This window comes from Mycothermus thermophilus, assembly GCF_041956435.1.
Source record: "Mycothermus thermophilus strain CBS 625.91 unplaced genomic scaffold VTJ04scaffold_4, whole genome shotgun sequence".
NCBI classification, from domain to species: Eukaryota; Fungi; Ascomycota; class Sordariomycetes; order Sordariales; family Chaetomiaceae; genus Mycothermus; species Mycothermus thermophilus.
The window spans coordinates 1,469,348-1,489,667 of NW_027191430.1; the positions used below are offsets into that span (position 1 = coordinate 1,469,348).

The 20,320-nt window shown below is 57.3% G+C and overlaps 10 protein-coding genes across 10 annotated transcripts; 4 read left to right on the forward strand and 6 right to left on the reverse strand.

Annotated features, from left to right (window-relative positions):
- Positions 1–1,794: 1,794 nt before the first annotated feature.
- VTJ04DRAFT_6269 (uncharacterized protein) lies at positions 1,795–3,031 on the forward strand (the record flags this gene model as incomplete). Its single annotated transcript, XM_069364471.1, has 3 exons — positions 1,795–1,823; positions 1,895–2,722; positions 2,788–3,031. The coding sequence occupies 3 exons, from the start codon at positions 1,795–1,797 to the stop codon at positions 3,029–3,031; spliced, it is 1,101 nt and encodes a 366-aa protein (XP_069218295.1).
- A 7-nt stretch (positions 3,032–3,038) lies between these two features.
- VTJ04DRAFT_6270 (uncharacterized protein) lies at positions 3,039–3,369 on the reverse strand (the record flags this gene model as incomplete). The annotated part of the gene is made up of 2 exons (XM_069364473.1): positions 3,039–3,188; positions 3,250–3,369. The coding sequence occupies 2 exons, from the start codon at positions 3,367–3,369 to the stop codon at positions 3,039–3,041; spliced, it is 270 nt and encodes an 89-aa protein (XP_069218296.1).
- A 579-nt stretch (positions 3,370–3,948) lies between these two features.
- On the reverse strand, positions 3,949–5,607 carry VTJ04DRAFT_6271 (uncharacterized protein; the record flags this gene model as incomplete). The annotated part of the gene is made up of 1 exon (XM_069364474.1): positions 3,949–5,607. One exon carries the CDS (start codon positions 5,605–5,607, stop codon positions 3,949–3,951), a length of 1,659 nt encoding a protein of 552 aa, XP_069218297.1.
- A 501-nt stretch (positions 5,608–6,108) lies between these two features.
- VTJ04DRAFT_6272 (uncharacterized protein) lies at positions 6,109–8,832 on the reverse strand (the record flags this gene model as incomplete). The annotated part of the gene is made up of 1 exon (XM_069364475.1): positions 6,109–8,832. The coding sequence occupies one exon, from the start codon at positions 8,830–8,832 to the stop codon at positions 6,109–6,111; it is 2,724 nt and encodes a 907-aa protein (XP_069218298.1).
- A 413-nt stretch (positions 8,833–9,245) lies between these two features.
- Positions 9,246–11,153, forward strand: VTJ04DRAFT_6273 (uncharacterized protein; the record flags this gene model as incomplete). The annotated part of the gene is made up of 4 exons (XM_069364476.1): positions 9,246–9,281; positions 9,341–9,661; positions 9,723–9,877; positions 9,935–11,153. The coding sequence occupies 4 exons, from the start codon at positions 9,246–9,248 to the stop codon at positions 11,151–11,153; spliced, it is 1,731 nt and encodes a 576-aa protein (XP_069218299.1).
- Positions 11,154–11,470: 317 nt separating this feature from the next.
- Positions 11,471–11,918, reverse strand: VTJ04DRAFT_6274 (uncharacterized protein; the record flags this gene model as incomplete). Its single annotated transcript, XM_069364477.1, has 2 exons — positions 11,471–11,646; positions 11,762–11,918. The coding sequence occupies 2 exons, from the start codon at positions 11,916–11,918 to the stop codon at positions 11,471–11,473; spliced, it is 333 nt and encodes a 110-aa protein (XP_069218300.1).
- A 656-nt stretch (positions 11,919–12,574) lies between these two features.
- VTJ04DRAFT_6275 (uncharacterized protein) lies at positions 12,575–13,105 on the forward strand (the record flags this gene model as incomplete). The annotated part of the gene is made up of 2 exons (XM_069364478.1): positions 12,575–12,695; positions 12,756–13,105. 2 exons carry the CDS (start codon positions 12,575–12,577, stop codon positions 13,103–13,105), a joined length of 471 nt encoding a protein of 156 aa, XP_069218301.1.
- Positions 13,106–14,208: 1,103 nt separating this feature from the next.
- VTJ04DRAFT_6276 (uncharacterized protein) lies at positions 14,209–14,923 on the forward strand (the record flags this gene model as incomplete). The annotated part of the gene is made up of 2 exons (XM_069364479.1): positions 14,209–14,257; positions 14,403–14,923. 2 exons carry the CDS (start codon positions 14,209–14,211, stop codon positions 14,921–14,923), a joined length of 570 nt encoding a protein of 189 aa, XP_069218302.1.
- Positions 14,924–15,623: 700 nt separating this feature from the next.
- On the reverse strand, positions 15,624–17,773 carry VTJ04DRAFT_6277 (uncharacterized protein; the record flags this gene model as incomplete). Its single annotated transcript, XM_069364480.1, has 4 exons — positions 15,624–16,528; positions 16,612–16,804; positions 16,909–17,567; positions 17,728–17,773. The coding sequence occupies 4 exons, from the start codon at positions 17,771–17,773 to the stop codon at positions 15,624–15,626; spliced, it is 1,803 nt and encodes a 600-aa protein (XP_069218303.1).
- Positions 17,774–18,436: 663 nt separating this feature from the next.
- Positions 18,437–20,135, reverse strand: VTJ04DRAFT_6278 (uncharacterized protein; the record flags this gene model as incomplete). The annotated part of the gene is made up of 2 exons (XM_069364481.1): positions 18,437–19,726; positions 19,800–20,135. 2 exons carry the CDS (start codon positions 20,133–20,135, stop codon positions 18,437–18,439), a joined length of 1,626 nt encoding a protein of 541 aa, XP_069218304.1.
- Between the last annotated feature and the right edge of the window lie 185 nt (positions 20,136–20,320).

Below are 20,320 nucleotides of genomic sequence, written 5' to 3' on the forward strand. Positions count from 1 at the left end.
GGTTTGGTGTTGACAGTGCCACTTATATTGGTCATGTGTTCCTTTACCTTACCCCGAGATGCATCTGCCGCATCCTGCATTCCCATCACAGTCCGGGGTTGAACCGCCACAACGTCTACTATACCACAGATCCCCCACGCCTATAGTGCGGCAAACTTGAGAACGTGCCCGACCCAAGATCAGGTACTATGCAGTGTCAAAGATCTAAAGATGGTTGCTGGGAAAGAAAACGTGGGGTTGACAGGACGCTGCTCGGAGATGCTAGCTGTCTTCCGAGGCTCGTGACACCGAAGCTCGACCTCCAGGTTCCTCAAGCTCGGGTTGCTGTTCCGGTTACCTTACTGCTAAAAATGGATTGGGATCCTAGGTGGCTCAGGGCAATTAGTCAGAATTGGTTCTGGAGAAACCGGCCGACACAGAACGGAGTTGAATGAGCAGCTCAGGTGAATTCCTTTCGTCAAGCTCAACTCACGGCCATCCGAAAACCAATGGCCCTGAGACCTAGCTCATCCCAGGGCTGCCGTTGCTGAGTAGGCTTACCGGATTGCTTGGGAGTCATCAGGGCAGCAGGGCGCAAAGGGCTTGACAAACGGAAACAACTTACAGTGCCAAAACCAACTGGATGGGCATCCAATGGCACGGAATCTATGACATCCATGGCATTCACCGGGCATTGGATATCCAAAACCTCCCCACTGCCTACGGGGCCGCAGAAACAGAAGACGGGCATGTCCAAACTTGCTTCAGGTCATCATCGCATCATGGCCGCCGCGCAATGGGGCGCTCGTGATGATGGTTTTAAGCAAGGGCATTGGAAAGAGTTCATCTCGACACACATTCGGAATCGCCAGCAGCGTAGGGAAAGGGTCGCAGGCTGACGATGATTTGAGTTGTGGTCTTGGGTTTTGTGAAGAAAAAAGAGGAAAAAGAGAAAAAAGTGGTTCCCCTTCCGCGACAAGAAATGGGTTTCTGACGCGCCGAGCCCTGCCCCACATTTTTTCTGGATTTTGCGACGCCTTTCACCGCCCGCAACGTTCAAACCCCCCTGCAGCCCAGCAGCTCAGTGGCTCGCTCTTTCCGCGGTGGCCCCGTCTGTGGCCTGGGCAGGTGGCCTGTTCGGCAGCACAGACCAACAGGGAAGGCACCGTCCACCAGCCAGAGGCGCTTTTTTCTGGCTGCACTTTCTCTTGCTGTGGAGTCAGCGACCCGCCACTTTTCGCTTGTCCCTCCCTTGTCTTTGAACTTTCAAGTTTTTGTCTTTCTCTATTACTTGTGACTTTGAGACATCAACCAACGTTTCGGTTTTCAGAACTCGCAAATCCTCCTCAATCGACCCCCCCAATACCCTATCCGACCTGCACCCGCATCGCCATTCTTACTGTCACCTCGCATCGCAATCCGTGTCCTGTCCCACTGCCCGCACCACTAACACACGTCACTCCGAAATCCGAACTTGAAGCGCCGACGGAGGTACACTACCCGAAAAAAAAAGATTCCACGTCTCTCGTCTTTCCCTGACATCACCACCTTCCCCTGCGCCCACCCCCGGCTCGAACTAGGACAGCTGGTCCGACCTTCTCCTCCCCTACATCTACTCGAATAATCTCCGCAACCTCGCCGTCTACGGTTTTACGTACCTTGCCCTGTCCCTTGAGACCCCCGGTGTCGTCATAGTCGTCCTAGTCTTCGTCCTAATACCCGCCCGTCCTTCGCTTTCTGGTGGTCCTCAAACCGCCTCCGCGCTTTCTCTCTTGAGCTTGCCTGTTCCCCCGAGTCCCGGTTCCAGACGTCTTCATGGATAACCTATGGAGTCGCCGAGCCAAGTGAGTTTCCGTTTTGTCCTCCTTGGTTGTTGATGCACCACCTCATCTAACCGCGCAACCCCTCTCTTCAGCGCAACCAAGCTCAACCTTTCAACAAATACCAGTTCCGACAGCCCCTCAGGCCGTAATACCACCCCCTTAAAGCGATTTGGCAGCGACAGTTCGTCACTGGGCAAGTTCGGCTCCGGAATCGCGCCAAGCGGCCTCGTCTCCCCCGCCGGCGGGGCCTCGAGCGCCTTCGGTCTCGGCCAGGGTGCCTTCGCCGCCTTCGGCCAACCCAAAACCCCAAAAACCCCAGGGAATCCGTTCGACAGCACTCTCGGCTCCGGAGCAAAGACCCCGGGCGTCGAAAAGTCTGCCAAGGACGCGGCCGCGGGTGCTAAGGGCCTTAACAAGCCCGCATCTTCGGCCTCCCTGCGGGACGCGGCGGGGAAGTCGTCGGCGGCGCCGGCCCCGTCCGCGGGACCCCCCATCCACCAGCTGCGAAACAGCTGGGTGTTTTGGTTCCGCCCGCCCATCTCCAAGGCTAATGGGTTTATCGAGTACGAGAAGACTCTGCACCCCATCGCGACCGTCGAGGCGGTAGAGCAGTTCTTCAGCATCTACCGTCACCTCAAGCGTCCGTCGGCGTTGCCGCTCGTCTCCGACTACCACTTGTTCAAGAAAGGCATTCGGCCAATATGGGAGGACGAAGAAAACAAGAATGGTGGCAAGTGGGTCGTGCGGCTGCGCAAGGGGGTCGCGGATCGCTACTGGGAGGATTTGCTGTTTGCCATCATCGGCGACCAGTTTGGCGAGGCCAGCGAGGAGGTGTGCGGCGTTGTCCTGAGCGTGCGGAACGGTGAAGACATTCTCAGCATCTGGGCCCGCGCGAACGGACAACGCGTGCTTAAGATTCGGTATGCTTTCCCTTGTCTCCAACAACCAACCCTCCTCGCCAGCTGCTAACCACGTATTGCAACAGCGAGACTATGAAGCGGGTCCTCGCGTTCCCTCCCGACACCAAGCTGGAGTGGAAGAGCCACGATTCAAGCATCCAGCAGCGCAACGCCATCGAGGAGTCACGGCGAGAGAAGGCTAACGCCCATCACGGCGACAAGCGGCAGCATAACAAACACAACACACACTATCACAACCAACAGCAGCAACAACAACAGCAACAACAAGGATCCGAGGACAAGAGCACCACGGCCCCTAACAACTCATAATTCCCCCTCAAGAAATAAAAATTGAGGAGGACTCTGGCCCTGGGCCCCGAGGCTTGGAGAGCACAAGGATGGACGACGAGGAAGGGCAGAGATGAAGGAGCTTTTTGCTTCTCCTGCACCAGCGGCATGCGCGGAACAACGGTCGGCGAGAAATCGCCTGGCCACGAGTCCGTCTCGTCAGGGCGGGTGATGTCTAGGTACCTGAGTGAAATGTATACCGGGGGATAGCTGCCACCACGGCTTCTCAGTGGACTCGGGGCAAGTTGCTCAACAATGAATTGTTCTCTTAACCTTGGACATGGGAATTTTTCGTTTCGTGTCATGGTATGGACATGCATGGTCTGGTCTTTCATGGAAAGGGGATTCTATGCAAATGAACAACCACCGAGGGAATTATATTTGTCTTCGGGTTGGAGCGGTAAATGAGATTTCTTTTTTTCATGTATTGCGTACGGAGCGGAATGGAGCATGGCGGGTTTGGGAAAACAGCGTGGGGAGGGGAAAATGGCGGGAAAAAAAAAAATAAAACAATGAATCAATGAACGTTGAAAGGGGAAGAGGGAGTTTAGGGAAGCATTGCTGACTGGACTCTGGATGTGCTTTGTGAAGGGATCGGAGCTACCAGCCACGTAGCTAGCTAGGTTATATAGCACTTGGCTATCATCCCACACAAACAACATACACACGAATCCACGAGCATCAAGGGCTCCTGTTCATCTAGATCCCTCCCTCCATCCATATCTGCCATCACGATTCAGGCATTGCTGGAAAGTCGCTTGTCCTGCGGTGTTGAGTGCATGACATCCATCTATGTTGACTTGGTATCAAACCCCTGAACATGTATTTCTATACAAAGCAGCAGCAATAACTTCGGTGTATTATACAACCCCCTTGACATCCACCTTCCCACGCCCTTTTCACCTCTGCACCGCCTTCCCCTTCCCTTGCGCCGTCGTCGGCGTCCTCCTCCTCTCCCAAATCTGCAAATAGCTCTCTCCCAGGTACAGCAACTCGGCCTGGATCTTGTCGACAAACAAGTCCTGACACACGACCCACTCATCGGTCGCCTTGTTGCGCAGCTGCACCTTCCACGTCTTGCGCTCCTCGCCGACGGCGCTGTCGGCCACGTCCTCGCGCTGCCGCACCGCCTCGTGCACAATGTTGGCCACCAAATCGTACATGATGGGTTCCCCCGGAGGGTGGGGGTGGTTGGGGTCGGGTTCGACGTAGGGCGAGACGTCGATCCCCTCGCGCGCGTCGAAGGTGACGATGGTGGGGTTGCGCTCGGCGACGAATTTGTTGCGGCTGAAGCGCTTGATGTGGAGGATCAAAAAGGGCGGGAGGGGGTGGAGAAGGCGGTAGCGTCGCCGCTGCGCGTTGAGTTCTTGGGCCAGGACGCCGTTGTACTTGGCCAGGATGGTGGTGAGCGGGACTTGGGGGATGATGTTGCGTTCTTGTTCGTCTTGGAAGAGAGGGGCCGGGGGAAGGTCGAGGGTCAGTAGCAGGAAGCGAGTGATGTCGGTTTGGATTTCGGAGGATTCCTCGAAGCGCAGGCGGTCCTGGGCCTCGTCGGCGCGCGCCGTGATGGCTTGGGACTCGACCTTGAGCCGGCCTTGGAAGATCTTTTGGATGACGGAGGAGTGCGGTTTGGTGCGGCTGCCGCCGAGGCCGAGGTGGAGGTGGTTGAGGTACCACGAGAGGAAGTCGGCCGGGTCGGAGGGCGCGGTGAGGGTGAAGCGCTTGTTGGAGCGCAAAGAGACCTCTTGCAGCAGCTCGTGCGGCGAGACGTGGGCCTTGAAGGCGCGCGGGTTCCAGATCTTGCGGAACAGGATGGACGTGCGCTTGACCAGCTCCGGGGCCGAGGACAGGTCCTCGAGCAGGAAGAAGTTGCGCAGCGGGGAGACGTGCGATAGTGCTTGTACCACCACGTTCAGGTAGTCGTTCTCCTTGATGTTGTTCATGCCCACAAACCCGGGGACATATTCCTTCCCCGCGAGCGTGAGGGCGCGGCGTGGGACGCGGTCCAGCTCGGCCACCTCCTGGCGCGTGTACCGCGGGTCCGAGACGTACTTGATGTCGTCGAGCGACTTGCTCTTGACCTCGTAGCCCTCGGGCAGCACGTAGACCTTCTGGTTGCTCATGTTGATGAAGACGTGGTGGTCCTCGTCGAGCGCGTGGAAGTAGGCGTGCGACTTGGGCCCGCGGCCTTGGTAATATTTGCCGCATACGAGGCAGGCGTAGACGTTGATGTTGGATAAGGTCACGGAGCAAAGCTTTTCGAAGTCAAAGTCGAGCACGTTGCGGTCGATGGTGTCGAGGTAGAGGTCGTCATAGCCGGCGGTTGGTTCTGCCTGCCGGATGGGCGCCTTTTCGTCCTCCTCGTCCATTTCATCGTCGTCGGAGGAATGGTCGGCTTTGTCGTCCGCCTCGCCATTGTCCCTTGGCGGTGTCGGATGGTCATCGGCATCTGCGCTGGCTGGCGTCATGCCCATAGTATAGTCGTCGAACCTGGACCTTTTGGACGCGGGCGAGTCGCCCGACTCGTCGAGAGCCTCGGAAGCCTGTCGTTTCGACATGGTTAAGGTGGATGCAGATGGAGCAAGCTGGACTTCAGTGAGGACGGTCGTGGGTGTTGGGGAAGCCGAGGTGTTATTGGGTGTTGTTGATGTCAGGTTGAGTTTGCGTTTGGAGGTTTCTGTAAATTTCTGGGCGCGATGTATGTAGCTTGGAACACCGCGACCTGAAGCTTGGGCTGTGTGTCGCCAATTGGCCGAGCCCCACCAGGAACAGAGCTCCCCCGTAGGTACTAATACGCAAAAAGACAACGAACGGCACCTCAGCAACCACCATGCTGCACCGATCTGACACCGTATATTTCTTTCTCATGTTTGCCTAGTCCACCAAAATTCCATATCCGACATATATCTCTGATCAATTGCTTCACATATGTTCAATCAACCCTAAAACCTCTCCCACAAACACTTCATTGTATGTAAGCAACGTTATCCGGGTATTACTCCGTCCCACCATCCTCCCCGTCCTCCTCTCCATGCTTCATCTGGTACCACCACCTCCCATCACGCCTCAGCCATGACAACATCCCCCTCTCCCTCAGCCGCTGGCGGCGCCAAACTATCCATCTCCCTCAGCGTATACTCCACCAAATAACTCTCGTCCACCAGCTCCTCAATCCGCTTGTAGTGCCTCTCCGTGTACACCTTCAGTGCATTCAGCACCTCCCCCAAACTCTTCTGGCCCCTCGCCCCTTTGACCGACAGGTTTGAGAACTTGTCGGCAGGATAACTCCTCACCAACGCGGCCAAAATCCTCTGCGCGACGGGCGCCGTGCGCGCGTTGGTGTTCCAGTCGCGCAGGCGCAGGAGCAGCAAAAAGATCTGCTCATCCGACAAGTGCGCCAGCACCTCGTCCACCGCCTTGATACCCGTCAGGCTACCCTCCTCCGGGTTGCTCGTCGTCACCACGTTGGTGAAGAGGTTGAGCAGCCGGCCGGGGTGGTTCAGCTGCAGCGCGAGCACGATGGCGTCGCGGTAGGCCCCCGCGTGGATGTAGTTTTGGAGCTGCTGTTCCTGCTCGACGAGCTTGAGGGCCGCGGACGCCGCGGCGGCCTGGGTCTCGGCGGTCGTGTCCCGCCAGAAGGTGACTTTGGAATCGCTGCCGCCCGAGACGAGGGTGTTGTTCTTGGGGTGAACGGCGAGCGTCCAAAGCCGGTCTTCGTGGTTGTCGAGGGTGCATTCCGTCTCGCCCGTGTTGGCGTCCCAGACCTTGACCAAGCTGTCGGCGCCAGCGCTGGCAAATTGGATTCGCTTCTTGGCTGACGAGTCGTCGGTCGGGATGTGCAGCCAAACAACCTTGAGGACGTTGTGTGAGTGGCCCTCGAAGGTTCGTAGGCAGGTGTAGTCGGAGAGGTTCCAGAGTTTGATGGTCTTGTCGCCGCTGCCGGTCAGGATGACGCCCCGACCAGACACGGAACCCCCCGTCTCGCCCTGGATGGGCGGAGTATGCAGAGGAGCAAACCGAACAGTCCATACACCCCTCTTGTGGCCGCGAAGAATGCCCTGGACCTCCATCGTCTGCACGTCCCAAATCTTGACGGTTTTGTCCTGCGACGCCGAAGCGAACAATTTCCCTGTCGGACTCACGTCGAGGGCGTTGATGTCCTTTTCATGCGCCAGTCGCTTTAAGCTGGTCGAAACTTTTGATTTTTGTGATTGGCGCGGAATTTCTCGTTTCTGAACAAACCGGTCCTGGGATCCGGAGATGAGGAACGGTGGTGGGTGGTCGAGAGGGTTCTTGTATGCCTCGGAGTTCTCTGGGGGAACGACTTTTGGCAGAGCGACGGCGCCAACGGACTCGAGATGACCAGTAAACACGGCGTAGCATGTGTACGAGCCGGTGGCAGGATCTACCCTCCACAGCCTTGCGGTGTTATCTTTGGCACCGCTAGCGATCCAGTAACCGGACCAGTCGACATCCACAGACATGACGATGTCCTCATGGCCCTTGAGCAGCGCAACATCGCGTCCAAAGTAGGCGCCCTCCTTTGTCCCATCGGCTTGCGTCTCGGTTTCGGACACGGAGACGAGCCTGATGTCCTCCGAGTTGGTGGCGAGCGCCATCATAGACTGGTCTGGCAGGACATAGGCAAGATCTAGGATCTCATCATGTGTGCCAGATATCCGCCGGAACGGCTCCATCCGATGCTGGCCTGATGAGGACAAGTCTTCTGGGGATGGTACGCGGTACATGGCGAGGGTGAAATCGGCCTGAGCGCAGAGAATCAAGGATTGATGCGGCAACGAGAGGACCGACACAATGGACTCGGCCTCTGACTTGCCCTCCTGCTTCGCCGTGATTTCATGGCGCGTCGTCGTGTCCCAGATCCTCACCAAGCCGCTGGAGCCCGCGCAGTACATCCACTTGCCATCGTTCAAGAAACCCACCGACTCGATGAGTTCGTGGCGAAGCATTGGAGTGCCCTGCCAGGTGCCGTCCCTCCATAGCCATAATGTCATGGTCTTGTCTCGGCTCCCGCTGAGCAAGGCATGTTGCTCCGGGGAGTAGTCCAGACTTTGGACATTGGACTCGTGGGCCTCCCGTTTCCTCTTTGCATCGGCGTAGACGGGAATTGTGGTGCGCTTGTGCAGGTCGAAGATGCGGATCCGACCGTCCTGGGTTCCCCACGCCAGACGGAACTTGGACGGCACATCCACCGGCGCATCTCCATCCTGCCCCTTCTTCTTGTTCTTCTTATTTTTCTTGGCAGCCGCGGAGTCGTCCGCGGTGGCGGCAATCTCGAAGAAATGCAAAGCCGACACCAGCACGCTCGGCCCGCTAACGGTATGGGTAACGTAGCCGCCAACAATGTCCCAGATCTTGATGGCGCCGTCGGCGGCGCCGGTGGCCAAGAGGGTGCTTGTCCTATCGACGGCCAGGACAACGACGGGGGTGGCATGGGGCTTCGTGGTTCGCACGAGGGTGGTTTCGACCGAGTCGTAGCCCGGAGACACCTCGAGGGCGTAGATGCGCATAGTGAGGGATCGCGAGCAGACAATTAGGTGAGATGCGGACGGGGTGATGGTCAGGGTGGATATGGGCTCGCCGTCGCCCTCGATCTCGGCGAGGCGCTTGCCGGTGTTGAGCTCGGTGAGGATGGCATTCTCGCCGAGGGTCGATGCGAGGATGCGGGCGCCATTCTCGAGAGCAACAGATCCTCCCGTGTAGATGGGTTGGATCACATTGCTGACCTCAAAGGTGGTCTTTGGTGTTGTCCGGGTCGCCATGGCTTGTGTGTATGGATGCTGCGCCGAGCACCAGACTGAAGGGCAGCATGGAATTGAATTGCTGAAGTGAAGGCGGGCTGCAGTCGTTGGATTGTTCCAAAATTTCCCCAAAATTTCCTTGCTGCGAGGCGATAAGGCAGGAAAATAAAGTTATCTTAGCGCATTTTAGGTCTTGGCACTGGCCCACCCCGCCAGCCGCAGCCTGCCCGCAGTGGAAATGCAGGCTCTCAGCTTGTCCCACGCTCATCTGCCACTTGCCTCATTCAACTCACCTTCTCTCAGGTACCTCACATCGGTCCCCAGGGAGGGACCCAACCCACAACGTGCCACGGCGAATATGGCACCGCCATCCTATCCCAAACGGTGACTCTGACAAAAACATACTTGGAGTCGCTGAACCCAGCCAAGACAAGATGGGGATGCTGGATCCGCTCATGTCCCTCGGCCTTGTAAGCATCACTCACCACTCCGATGAGCCGCTGCTCCCTTCAAACTAACTCTAATCCAGGGCCGGTCCCCCTACGACCTGGTTGTCATGGGCGAGGGGCCTGAGGATCCCCGAACGCGCGGCCAGCTCTATGATGATCGAGGCCGGCCCGTGAACCCCGAGACCAAACGCATTAATCGTGACGTTGTCCGGTCTCATAACGAGGTCATGGCCGTCATCGGTGTTGCTGAGCCTGAGAACGGCAGCGGTGATGCTCAGCTCGAGGCTGCTCAAAGACATCGCCGCTACGAAGACCGTGTTGGCGGCAGACTGCTGCTGGCTGGAAGCATCCTCCAGACGACTGCCATCTGGGGGGTCAACGGAATGAGGCAGCGCATCTTGGTATGTCTGTCCACTGCCAGCATGTAGCGCAAGACGGCACGACATGGCTGACTGTCTCCAGCTTTACAAACCATTTTCGCACACCACATTTTACGGCATGTGGGAACACGTCCGGCGCCAGCAATCCGTCTCCTCGTACTTTCTGAATGGCCTGCCTTCATTTATGACCAGCACCGTGCTGGAGCACATTGTCGTGGAATACAGGCAATACCCCATGTACGTCATCCTCCCCTCTCTCAACAGTGGTTCAACTACTGACACCAACCCTTGAAGCGTTCGATGGATAGGAACATATATCCGCCTCCACCTCGCCATTTACACCTTCTTCCAGCGGACGGGGATACTCCCCTCCACGCCGCTCCTCCCCAACTGGCGCTTCTTCATTCCCGGCACCAGCCGCTCGCCTATTCACATACCCCGCGTTGAGTCTTTCCGTCCACGAGGCCTTGCTGGATGGCTCTTTGGCATCGCCGTTGGCGTTACCCCCTTCGTTGGATTTTACCTCTACACCCAGGTCTACAACGTGTTGGTTGGCGCCTTCCGCTCCATCTGGTACACGTCCCTCCCGCGGCCATATAACCCGGGCAAACGCCGTGCCACCCGTCACTCGCCTAGCTCGGGAGCAACCCCCGCCATCGACGTCCGCGCTGAGCCCACCTTATCCGCCACCCCTGACAGCCAACCACAACAGTCAGACGCTTCCCCTACCCCAAGCACCAACGACGACGACGACGACGACGACAGAGGCAACGGCAACACCAGCACCGAACCCTCAGGAGCGACCGCCCCACCAAATCCTCCTCCAGGACAAGACGACTTCGCTAGTGACGACGAAGACACCGAGATCATCAGCGCGACCCTCATCAGCTTCGACGTTGAGTCCACCGAACCCATGCCCGACCCGGACACCAGCAACCCCGCCAACGGCAACTCTGGCGGTGGTCGCAACGACAACACTCCTCCCGGCGTTTGGGCCGCCGAGCTGCGCCCGAGCTTCATCGAATCGCACGGCGTCGAGGGCGCCGCCCTGGACGGCGAAGGGTCCAACTCGGGCAGTAGTCCCGGCGACGACTCGGGAACCGGCTCCGCACGCGCCGCCGACGCTTCCTCCTCCTCCCCAGCCTACCCCCGCTACCGCGACTCCATCCTGATGCGTCTCCCAGCCATGCTCGCCACCGACGTCCTCGCCATCGGCTCGGCGCGGCTTCTTGTGGTGCCGCTCGCGTCGATGGTGTGGATCGCGCTTGCTAAGTCGTACATTTCACGGCGGGTGCCTGGCTTGCAGGAGGGGCTGGACGAGGTTCTGGGCCGGCCGGGGTGGTGGTGGGGGTTGAGTTCGGCGCGGGGCCTGCGCAACCTAGTGGGACTGGAGTTGTTGTTGGCGATGGTGCAGGGGGAGGCGTGGGCATTGATTATGCTGCTGGCGGACCGGTTCAGGTTTACGGAGGAGGAGTGGGTGGAGATTGAGAAGGAGGTGGGGGACATGGATTAGAAATCCTGGGAGGCGTGGGTTAGTCTTGTGGTGTTGGTGTTGTGTGGGTGTGTGATAGATGAGGATGGATAGTATTAGAGGGGCGTTGGTGGTAGGTTTGGGTGTAGGGAATTGGTACGTCGGAGTTCGGAGGTTGGAGGTAGTAAAAGCTGGTATGTGAGGTAGCAGGTCGATCATGGACCGAACAGATTAATCTCATCTACAATTCATGAAAGCCACACAAGAGAGATTATATCTCATTCATGATTATCATAACTGAGTTCAGAAACATGACGCATAGCCTCCGAGTCTCCCTCACCAACATCTTCCTTCCCTACCTATGTCCTCCCCCTCCCCTTCCCCTTCACCCTCTTGGCCCTCTCCTTGTCAATCCCGTCCTTGATCAAGGCATACAAATCCTGGTTCCGTCTTGCTAGTAACAACACGTCGTCTGTGGTGATTGTTGTCCGGCCGGCGTGCTGACTAAAACTCTCGAGATCTGTGGCAATGGTTTCTGTTTGTTTTTAGTGTCAGGTCAGATCTCCCCAAAAAGTCCCTAGATACCTGAACCTAACCTAATGCCGGATGGAAAAGAGGAAGGCCGGAGTGTGGCTACGGAAGGTACCTACCAATCTGGTGCCACACCAAATCAGTCAAGGCGGCAATGAACTGGGGAGTGGCGTTGCGGCTGCGCTGGATGGACTCTTGATCAACGATCTTGCCGATGGAGTACCAAAGGGCGGACTTGAGGCGCTCGCGCACCTCATCTTCGTCGAGGTCGGCCATGATCGGGGGTTCAGTAGGTGGTGGTGGTCCAGGTCCACCAGTCTTGGCACTTGGTGATGTCCTGGGCCGGATGGTGGTTGTGAGACGCGCCCGACGCGTTGGGCCCGGTTTTGAGACTAAGACGGAATAGGCTTAGTTCGATATCAGGTGAGCCTCACCGTGGCTCAACATCACCACCAACGGGGAAACGGCAGGCGGACGATTGAAGGAATTAGGTGGTTGGTCTGTTACTGAATCTCAAAAATTTACAGCTCTCACTCTAAGTTGTACCTCTACCGGTAGAATAGAAACAATTCTTGTCGGCATTTCGGGTTTGAAGTGAGTTGAGAGGCAATTGTGTTGGTGCAACAACGAACCTGGTCTCTCTGGATGGGGCCAATACCGGAGGTGCCGGAGCTGTGGAGCCAAGCTTGGCACGACGTCAACCGTCTTGCATGAAGATTTCGCGCAGGCCAGATCTCAACTTGCTCTTGACAACTCTCACATAAACACAGATATCAGTCAATTCATCTCTTCACCTCTCACAGTAACCTTTTCCTGAACCCACACTCCAGAGAAAACACATTACGTCCTGTTCGAGACTCAGAGCTCCCACTCCGTCTCACCCGCTTACTCTCACTCTCCCATCTCATCCTCTACCTCCCTCCGACCTCACCATGGACGGCCTCGCCAACGCCGCCGGGGTCCTCGGCAACCGCGTCTCAACCAACATCAAAAGCTCCTTCAAAGACATGACCACTGAGAGCTGGATCCGCCTCGTCATCATCGTCGGAGCCTGTCCGTCTTCTCTCCTGATTTCCATCACATAGCTCCCCCAACTAACCACCCTTCACACAGACATGCTCCTCCGCCCCTACCTCATCAAGTTCGTCAGCCGAAACCAGCTGGCCCAGCACGAGGCCGAGAACGCGCGCGCCGAAGAAGAGGCGGCGAGGAAAGCCGCCGCCAAGATGTCGCCCAACGACCTGCGCGGCGGCCCGCGGATCGAGGTTCCCGAGGACACCGACTCGGAAGGGGAGGGCGGCTACGATGCGGCGGACGCGTCCGGCCCCAGCTGGGGGAAGAAGGCGCGCAGGAGGCAGCGGGCCATGATTCGCAAGCTTTTGGAGGCAGAAGAAAAGAGGCTGCGCGAGACGAAGGAGGAGGAGGAGGATAAGGATATTGAGGAGTTTTTGATCAAGGAGTGAGTGAGGTGGTGGGGAGGGGAAGGGTGTGGATGGGGTGTTTGGTGAGATTGTTTGGGTATCTAAGTGATAGAAAATACTAATTGTTGAGGTTTATCCTGGTGTATGAAGTTGAAGGGGAATGTGGTTGGGATGGGTAAGAATTGGGATTGGATTGAGGATGGTAAGGAAGGCCAATTGAGATGATGATGGCTCTCGCCGAGCAATCCCACGTTTCCATCTTCCATGATGGTCGGTAGGAAGGTAGTCGAGGCATCGGGGTTTATAATCCCAAGTACCCGACACCTCTGTCACCGCCGTCAGCCTCACACAACGCACACCTCCGGCCTAAGGTGTGCGTGGTGAGGTTGGTAAGCCACACCCTATCTCAGTGTAGGTTCCTGTGGGGGGGAAGGACTCACAATCTTTAGGCCGAGGTTGTGGGTTCGATCCCCTTTCGGGAGTAAAACACCTTTCAAGAAGGTGTTTTTCGTAGCCAGTGAGAGTAATATCATTGGTGAGCTCTTTGTCATTTCCCATGACATCTCTTTTTCCTTCCTGGACTCATTTTTCTTATTTTGTCAGAGTTTGGAAGCCATTTTGTGTTGTGCGAAACTCCTTCGAGTGAAAACATGACTCTGTTTTCCATGTCTTGAGGACTCCGGACGCCGTATCGCATGCGGTCCGAGCTCCGGGACCCAGCCCCGGCAACGGACGGAAAGGTGGGTCCTGCAGTGGATGTCCGCGGCGGGTCACTCAAAGGCCGGCCGGTCCCCACCGACCCGCTCATTCTCGTTCTTCTCTCTTTCATTCACCTTTTACATTCTATCTTCCGCGACCGACTTTTCCTCAAACAACACCACCTACAAACACTCAAGATCGGTTTGACGAATTCAACAATTGCGGCATCCTGAAGTAAAATAAACTTCAGGTGTTTTCCGCGATTGAGATTTCGCCCGGAATCGACTTCATTTCACCATCGGCGCTTGATTCATTTCACCACCTTGAACCTCATCAAGTGAAAGGTTGTTCACTACTGGGAGGCCCCTGACTGCACGAAAGTCACTTCTGATTTCATCTCCGCAACTCATCTCCGCGACACCAAGTCACCACGACGCCGAGTCATCATGTCGTCTTTGAACAGTCACGAAAACAACGTCAAGCGGTCGGCTGAAGGTATGAATCTCCAATCCCACGTTCCGCGATCTTTCTCGATCTTGTTTCACGTATCGCCGGATCAAGAATCTCATACCACCGACCCTTCCCGGCCCTCCCACCAATCTCATCAATAACTCGGTTCACTAACTGACCCTCCAAACAGCCGCCAAAAACTTCATCGACTGGTACTACCGCCAGATCAACGACGGCAAACCCATCTCCCAAGGCTACGTCAACGGCCACGCGGCCTACGACAAAGCGGGCCATCCCCCCGCCGACATCTGCATCAACGGGCGCGTGGTCGCCACCCCGCAGGAGTGGGAGCAGATCCTGGAGCAGCAGCGCCAGGCACCCAAGCAGCCCGACCCGAACCGCCGGCGGGTGCGCTACGACGTTGAGACGCTCCTCGTCCACGTCATCAACGCCGACTACCGCTTCGCCTGCCCGCAGAAGCTGCTCGACACGTACGCGGCTACCGCCGGCGTGCGCATGATGCTATCGGTCCTGGTGACGGGCTCCGTGTATTTCGGCACCGGCAGGGAGAAGGGCGACGAGTACTGGGAGAAGCAGACCTTTTCGGACTCGTTTGTTTTGGTGCCCAACTGGGACCTGCTCGAGCGTCCGCCCACAAAGCAGCATGGGAGGAAGTATCTTATTATATCCCACAATTACCGGGCCGAGTAGGACCGCCCTGAAGAGCATGATGGGAATTCGTCGGGAGCCGTTGGAGCATCGGCGGCGTCCGGTCCTGGTCAGGCACCGACGGGCCATGCACACTTGAGTCCATACATCCTGACTCTGGGTATCACTCATCGCCAGGCAAAGGCGAGCAAGAAGGCATCGGAGGGGGCCTCCTCTCGTGCGCCTAGCCAGCCGGAACGACCATGCTCATGCCCAGCAGTCCAGGCGCTTTGTGCGGCCATGATGATTGGAGGGCATGCATGGGGTCACAAGTATACGCCAATTGCGATATACTTCGCACCGGGTGTTTGGAAGTCAAGGCTCTTCTTCCCGCTCTGGATTGACGAACCGCTCGGGATTGACGAACTGTTCTGGCCTGGCGTGTCACCGAAGGCGCAAAGCGGGTTGGGTGTCAAGAGAAAGGAACCGAGTGAGTGATCTGATCTCACAGAACTAGACTGGTGGACGGATGGATCATGGGCAACGTTCTGTAGTAATCACCGAGATGTAAAGAGCAAGCAAGTTCTGTAATGATCTCCAAAATGTAGAGTTTTGTTGTCTTCCATAGGTACCCTATAACCTGAGACAAGAAACCCCCTACCCATCCCACCTAGGGGCGTACATACCTAACTCACAAACACTCAAACCCGTTAACATAACATGACAACCCTCCCTGACTTATTTATATGTATATCATCCTCATTCACGCCGCCGCCGTCGCCGTCGCCGCAGCCTCCAAACACTTCCTCCTCCACTCCCAATACCCGATCCGAATCCGATCCCACTTCTGGCCCAACCTCTTCAGACACAAATCCGCCTCCTCCCTCTTCCCCTCTTCCGCATAAATCTCCGCCAACAAATCCAGCGCGTGCGTGCTCCTCACACTCTCCTCGTCCTCCCCTTGCCCCAGCCCCGCCACAAACTCCGTGACAAACGTCTTCACCTCGGCCAGCTTCCTGCCCCCTTTCACGAGCACACCGCGCAGGTAATTCCACGGGCTCTGGTTCTGCGGCGCCAGGCGGATCTTTTCCTGCGCGTAGGCGACCTCGCGGTCGACGATGTCGGCCGGGACCTTGGGGTCAGGCTCGGTAGCGGCCAGCCCGGGGGTGGAGCGGTCCGGGTGCGAAAAGACGAGGAAGAAGCGGTGCGACCAGGCCGAGTTGTTGCGCACGTCGTCGTCAATCATGCGCTCGACCGACGCGAGCTCGGCGGCGTCGCCGAACAGGTTCAGCTTGTTGACCAGGTACGAGCGGTACGACCAGACGTGGTAGTTCTTGGTGTCCTCGGCGAGGATGCGCTCGAGGAACTCGCGCTCCGAGGCGGCGAAGCGGGCCACGGCGTCCGCGTCGGAGGCGATGCTCGGGTAGTGGTTCTCGACCAGCAGGTGCCGGTGGTGCCAGATTTGGTAGTTTTTGAGGTTGGCCAGGGCGACCTCGTTGAGCCAGGCGATTTCGTCGGGGATGGATTTTCCCAGGGCAAAGACGATGGCCGCGCGGTACAGCCAGACGGTGTAGTGCGAGGGGTTCATGCTGATGATGTGTTCGGTGAGCTTGAGGCAGCGTTCCGAGTGCTCGTTGGCTTTCATGACGGCGCGGAGGTAGGACATGGCTGGAACACAGCAGTCAGCAACGAATGAACGATCCCTTCCACCACCCCACCAACAGCGGAAACAAAAAGAAAAGAAAACTCACCCTCAGCATAATCCACCGGGTACGCAATCGTCGCCAACGCTCCCTCCGGCTCATCCAAGACAATAGGGACAACATCATCCCACTCCGGATCCGACGCCAGTTTGCCCGCCGGCAACCTGGTCCCCGATGTTCCCGCCATCTCCCTCTTCAGCGCAGCAATCTCTCTCCTTCTCCGTTTCTCCTCGAAAACCTCCTGCGCCGTAACAACAACCGGTTCCCCAGTCCTCTTGTCCACAGCCTCTCTCCTTTCCCTCGCTCTTAACGCGCGAAAGCACCTGCTCTCGCGCTTAAGCAAACCAAACGGAGGCGCCTCTCGAACCACGCCTCGGCCGCAGCGATCGCTTTTTCCTCTTCTTGCTTCTCCCTGGCAACGACAATAACACCACCAGCCCGGAACTTCTCACCAACCCTTTTAACGCCCCGTGAAACAGGCCCCGTAGCAGACTTTCCAAAAACCGTCCTCTCCCCCGCGGCGTGCAGGGGTATGCTCCGTTCTTTCACGACCTTCCAGGCCTCCTTGACCGTCTTGGCGCCTCCGCCGCACGCGAGCCGCGAGAGTTCGGCTGTGATAGTAGTGGTGGTCGCTGTCGCTGAGAGCGCCGGACGTCGCGCAATGCGAGAGGCGATGCGCGTGGCTAGCCAGGCGGTGCGGTCCTGCGGTGGGAGGGTTGCAAGACCGCCTAACCCGGGCCCGGGTTCGGGTTGTGCGTGTTGTTGTTGGGGGGAGGACTTGAAGATGAGGAGGGAGTCGTAAGGCCGTGCGCGGCAGAAGCGGGCGAGCGTGAGTTCAAGGAGGGTTTGTGGCTCGAATGTAGGACTTGCGGAAGAAGAAGACGGGCCGGTAGCCGTTGAGTCGGGTTCCTTGGCTGTGAACTTTTTGTTTGGTGTGGTGGATGTGGGCTTTTCTTGTCTTATTGGTATTACTGTTGGGGTGGTGGGCTGATGAGTGTTGGGAGCTGTTGTAGGAGCCGGGAGAATAGTGGTGGTATGTTAGCTTCGATCTTTGGAGGGAAAGGGAAGATCCTGAGTGGGGAGCTCCTGGAATAAAGCAAACAAAAAGAGCTCACTGGAATTGTTGAACGAGTAAGACAATATCTAGAAGCAAAGCTCACTCACTCTGTAACGCCTGAGCAATTCCCCCTCCTTTCTTCTTCGGCGGCATAGTAGGAATAAAGAAGCGTCTTTGATACCAAGAATTGCGGGGTGACTTTCAAAGGTTGGATGGAGCCGAGCCAAGCCCAACCTTGTGTCGTCAATGTCCCGCGAGCTGCTGCCACGAGCTGCAGGCGGGAAGCTGCCCGATTGTGCGGGGCATTCAAGGGGGTTCTTGTTGGGTTCTTCTCAGGTGACAAACAACCAACCTCCGAAGTCCCAAAGAACACGAAAACAATACTAAGGAAACATCAAGAACAATTACGTCAAGCTCCGTGTTTGTACAACTAGCGCCTTCGAGACTCTGTTTGCAGCTTGGAATGATGAAATCAACCATTACATGTTCGAGTACGTTAGATGTGCTAATAGTAGTGGTAATAGCAGTAATAGTAGTAATGTACCGCAAGGTAAGTTGCTCTAAGACTTGTACCGAAAAAGAACGCAGAACAACCGGTACCATAGACGTCCTTGGAGTAGATGGGAACGCAAACAAAAACACCCCGACTCCTTTTTCGGCCCTCCCGCTCCCTGCCGAGATCCAGAGATGTGACGAAGAAAACAAACACCCAGAACTCCCTATGTCACTGCTGCCACCCCCAATGGAATCGAGAATGACAAGTCATCACTTGTCAAGCTTTCTTCTCTTGCTGGCCCGTGGCGATCCCAGCCATTTTTAGTGCTGATCGCTTTCGACGGTCCAGAATTTCCAACCCTCGCGCTCGCCGGCGCCGCCGTGCACGCCAACCAGCTTCTCGACTCCCTCATTCCCCTCGGCATTCAGGAACTTTTCCAGATCAATCTCCATCCCGCCCTCTTCGTCCTCGGCCGTGCCATTCTTAAGCACCGCGGGCCACAGAACGCCCACACCGCCACCACCCAACGTCGTCTCAAACTTCTGGAACCCCTCCTTATCGAGCTGCTCCTCCAGCTTATTCAGCTTCTCTCTCGACAGGTTCGGCTTCAGCAAGGTGATGCAGCACCCGCCACCGCCGGCGCCTGTGAGCTTGGTCCAGCCGATGCCCTCGTGATCAACCAGCTCGCGCACGCGCTCCAAGCGAGGGTGCGACACGCCGAGAGACACGAGCATGCCGTGGTTGAGAGTCATCAGCTCGCCAACGCGACCGAGGTGGGTCTCGTCGTGCGTGTCGAAGTTTTCGTCGGTGAGTACGTCGACGGAGGTCTCGGTGACTTTGTGGATGGAATCGAGCAGACTGCCGATGATCTTGGGGTGACGGTTCTTGAGCTCGGCAACCTTGGCCACCTCGGCGGCCGTCGACTTGGGAACGCGTGTGTCGACCAGAAGCAGCGGCAGCTCAGGGAAGTCCCACAGGGGTCGGACCGTCGGGGGCTTGCCGTAGTCGGTACGCTGGAAGACGACGGCCTTGCCTTGGGTTGAGACGGTGTTATCGACGCCGGATGGGTTGCCATGAATGAACATCTCGTAGACGTAGGCCCAGCTGTTGATGCGTTCTATTTGCTTGCGAGCTTCGTCGGCCGGTTGGTCGGGGTGTGGCCCCGAGAGAGCACGGAGTTGGAGGAGGAGCGCCGTTGACAGGCACACCGCGATCGTAGCGCTGCTACCGAGGCCGGCGCCAATGGGGATGGTAGAACGGAGCGTGTAAATGCAACCTGGGAATGATTTGTTGCCGAGGGAGAGGAAAACGTAGAGGAATGAGCCTGCTGAGTTTTGGTGCACCTTCCGGATATTGGGCGGCTTGTCGGGCGAGACATTGGCGATAAATGGCTTGATGGCGGCCACGAGGTCGGGGTCGAGTTCCGTGACCACCGAAGTGTACGACTTCTTCTTGGATGGGTGGTGGAATGTCGACCATGGCAGCTCGTCGATGTTCCAGGTGTGGTTGAAGTCGATATCGGGGAATGTGAGGGTGACTGTCCGCTTGGATTTGGAGAGTGTTGTGACGAGGAGATATGACCGCAACGAGATGGCAGCAGCTATCGCAGCCTGTCGTCCAGAGTGTTAGAGCCCCTGAATCATGTTCACCCTCACCGCCCCCACGGAGTCGCCGTTTGCTCACCTTGCCATGAACCACTGCATGCTCACCGAACACAATCACCTTGCCCGGCGCTGATACCATAAACGCCGGTAGCATGGGGCTCGACTGTTTCCTCGATCTTCTCCTGCGGTGGGTGCTGTTCCTGGTAGATCCGTTGGCACTGCTGGTCTCGTCCGGGCTGCTGATGCTGGCGTCGCTGCTGTGGATGCTCGCGCTGTCCTGGTCAGAATCGCTGTGGAAGCCGTTCTGATGGGTGCCGTTGGTATGTGTGCCATTCCCGTTGGTCACGGGCTCAGCATCGCTGCTGTGGCCGTTGGTCAGGCCGTTGACGCCGTTCACGGGGCGTTGTGTCGTCATGACGGGCTCTCTAGCCGGCTCCGCTACCGGCGGTCTCGACACTCGAGTGCGATCACAGACGAAGGGGGCAATGGGGACGGGTCGGCAGAGGACAATATCAAGCTGCTAGGAGCACCAATGGCTCACAATGCAGTTGGGCGACAAAGATGGAGGCGACTCTGCCGCGTGTTGCAGCAAATAGAACA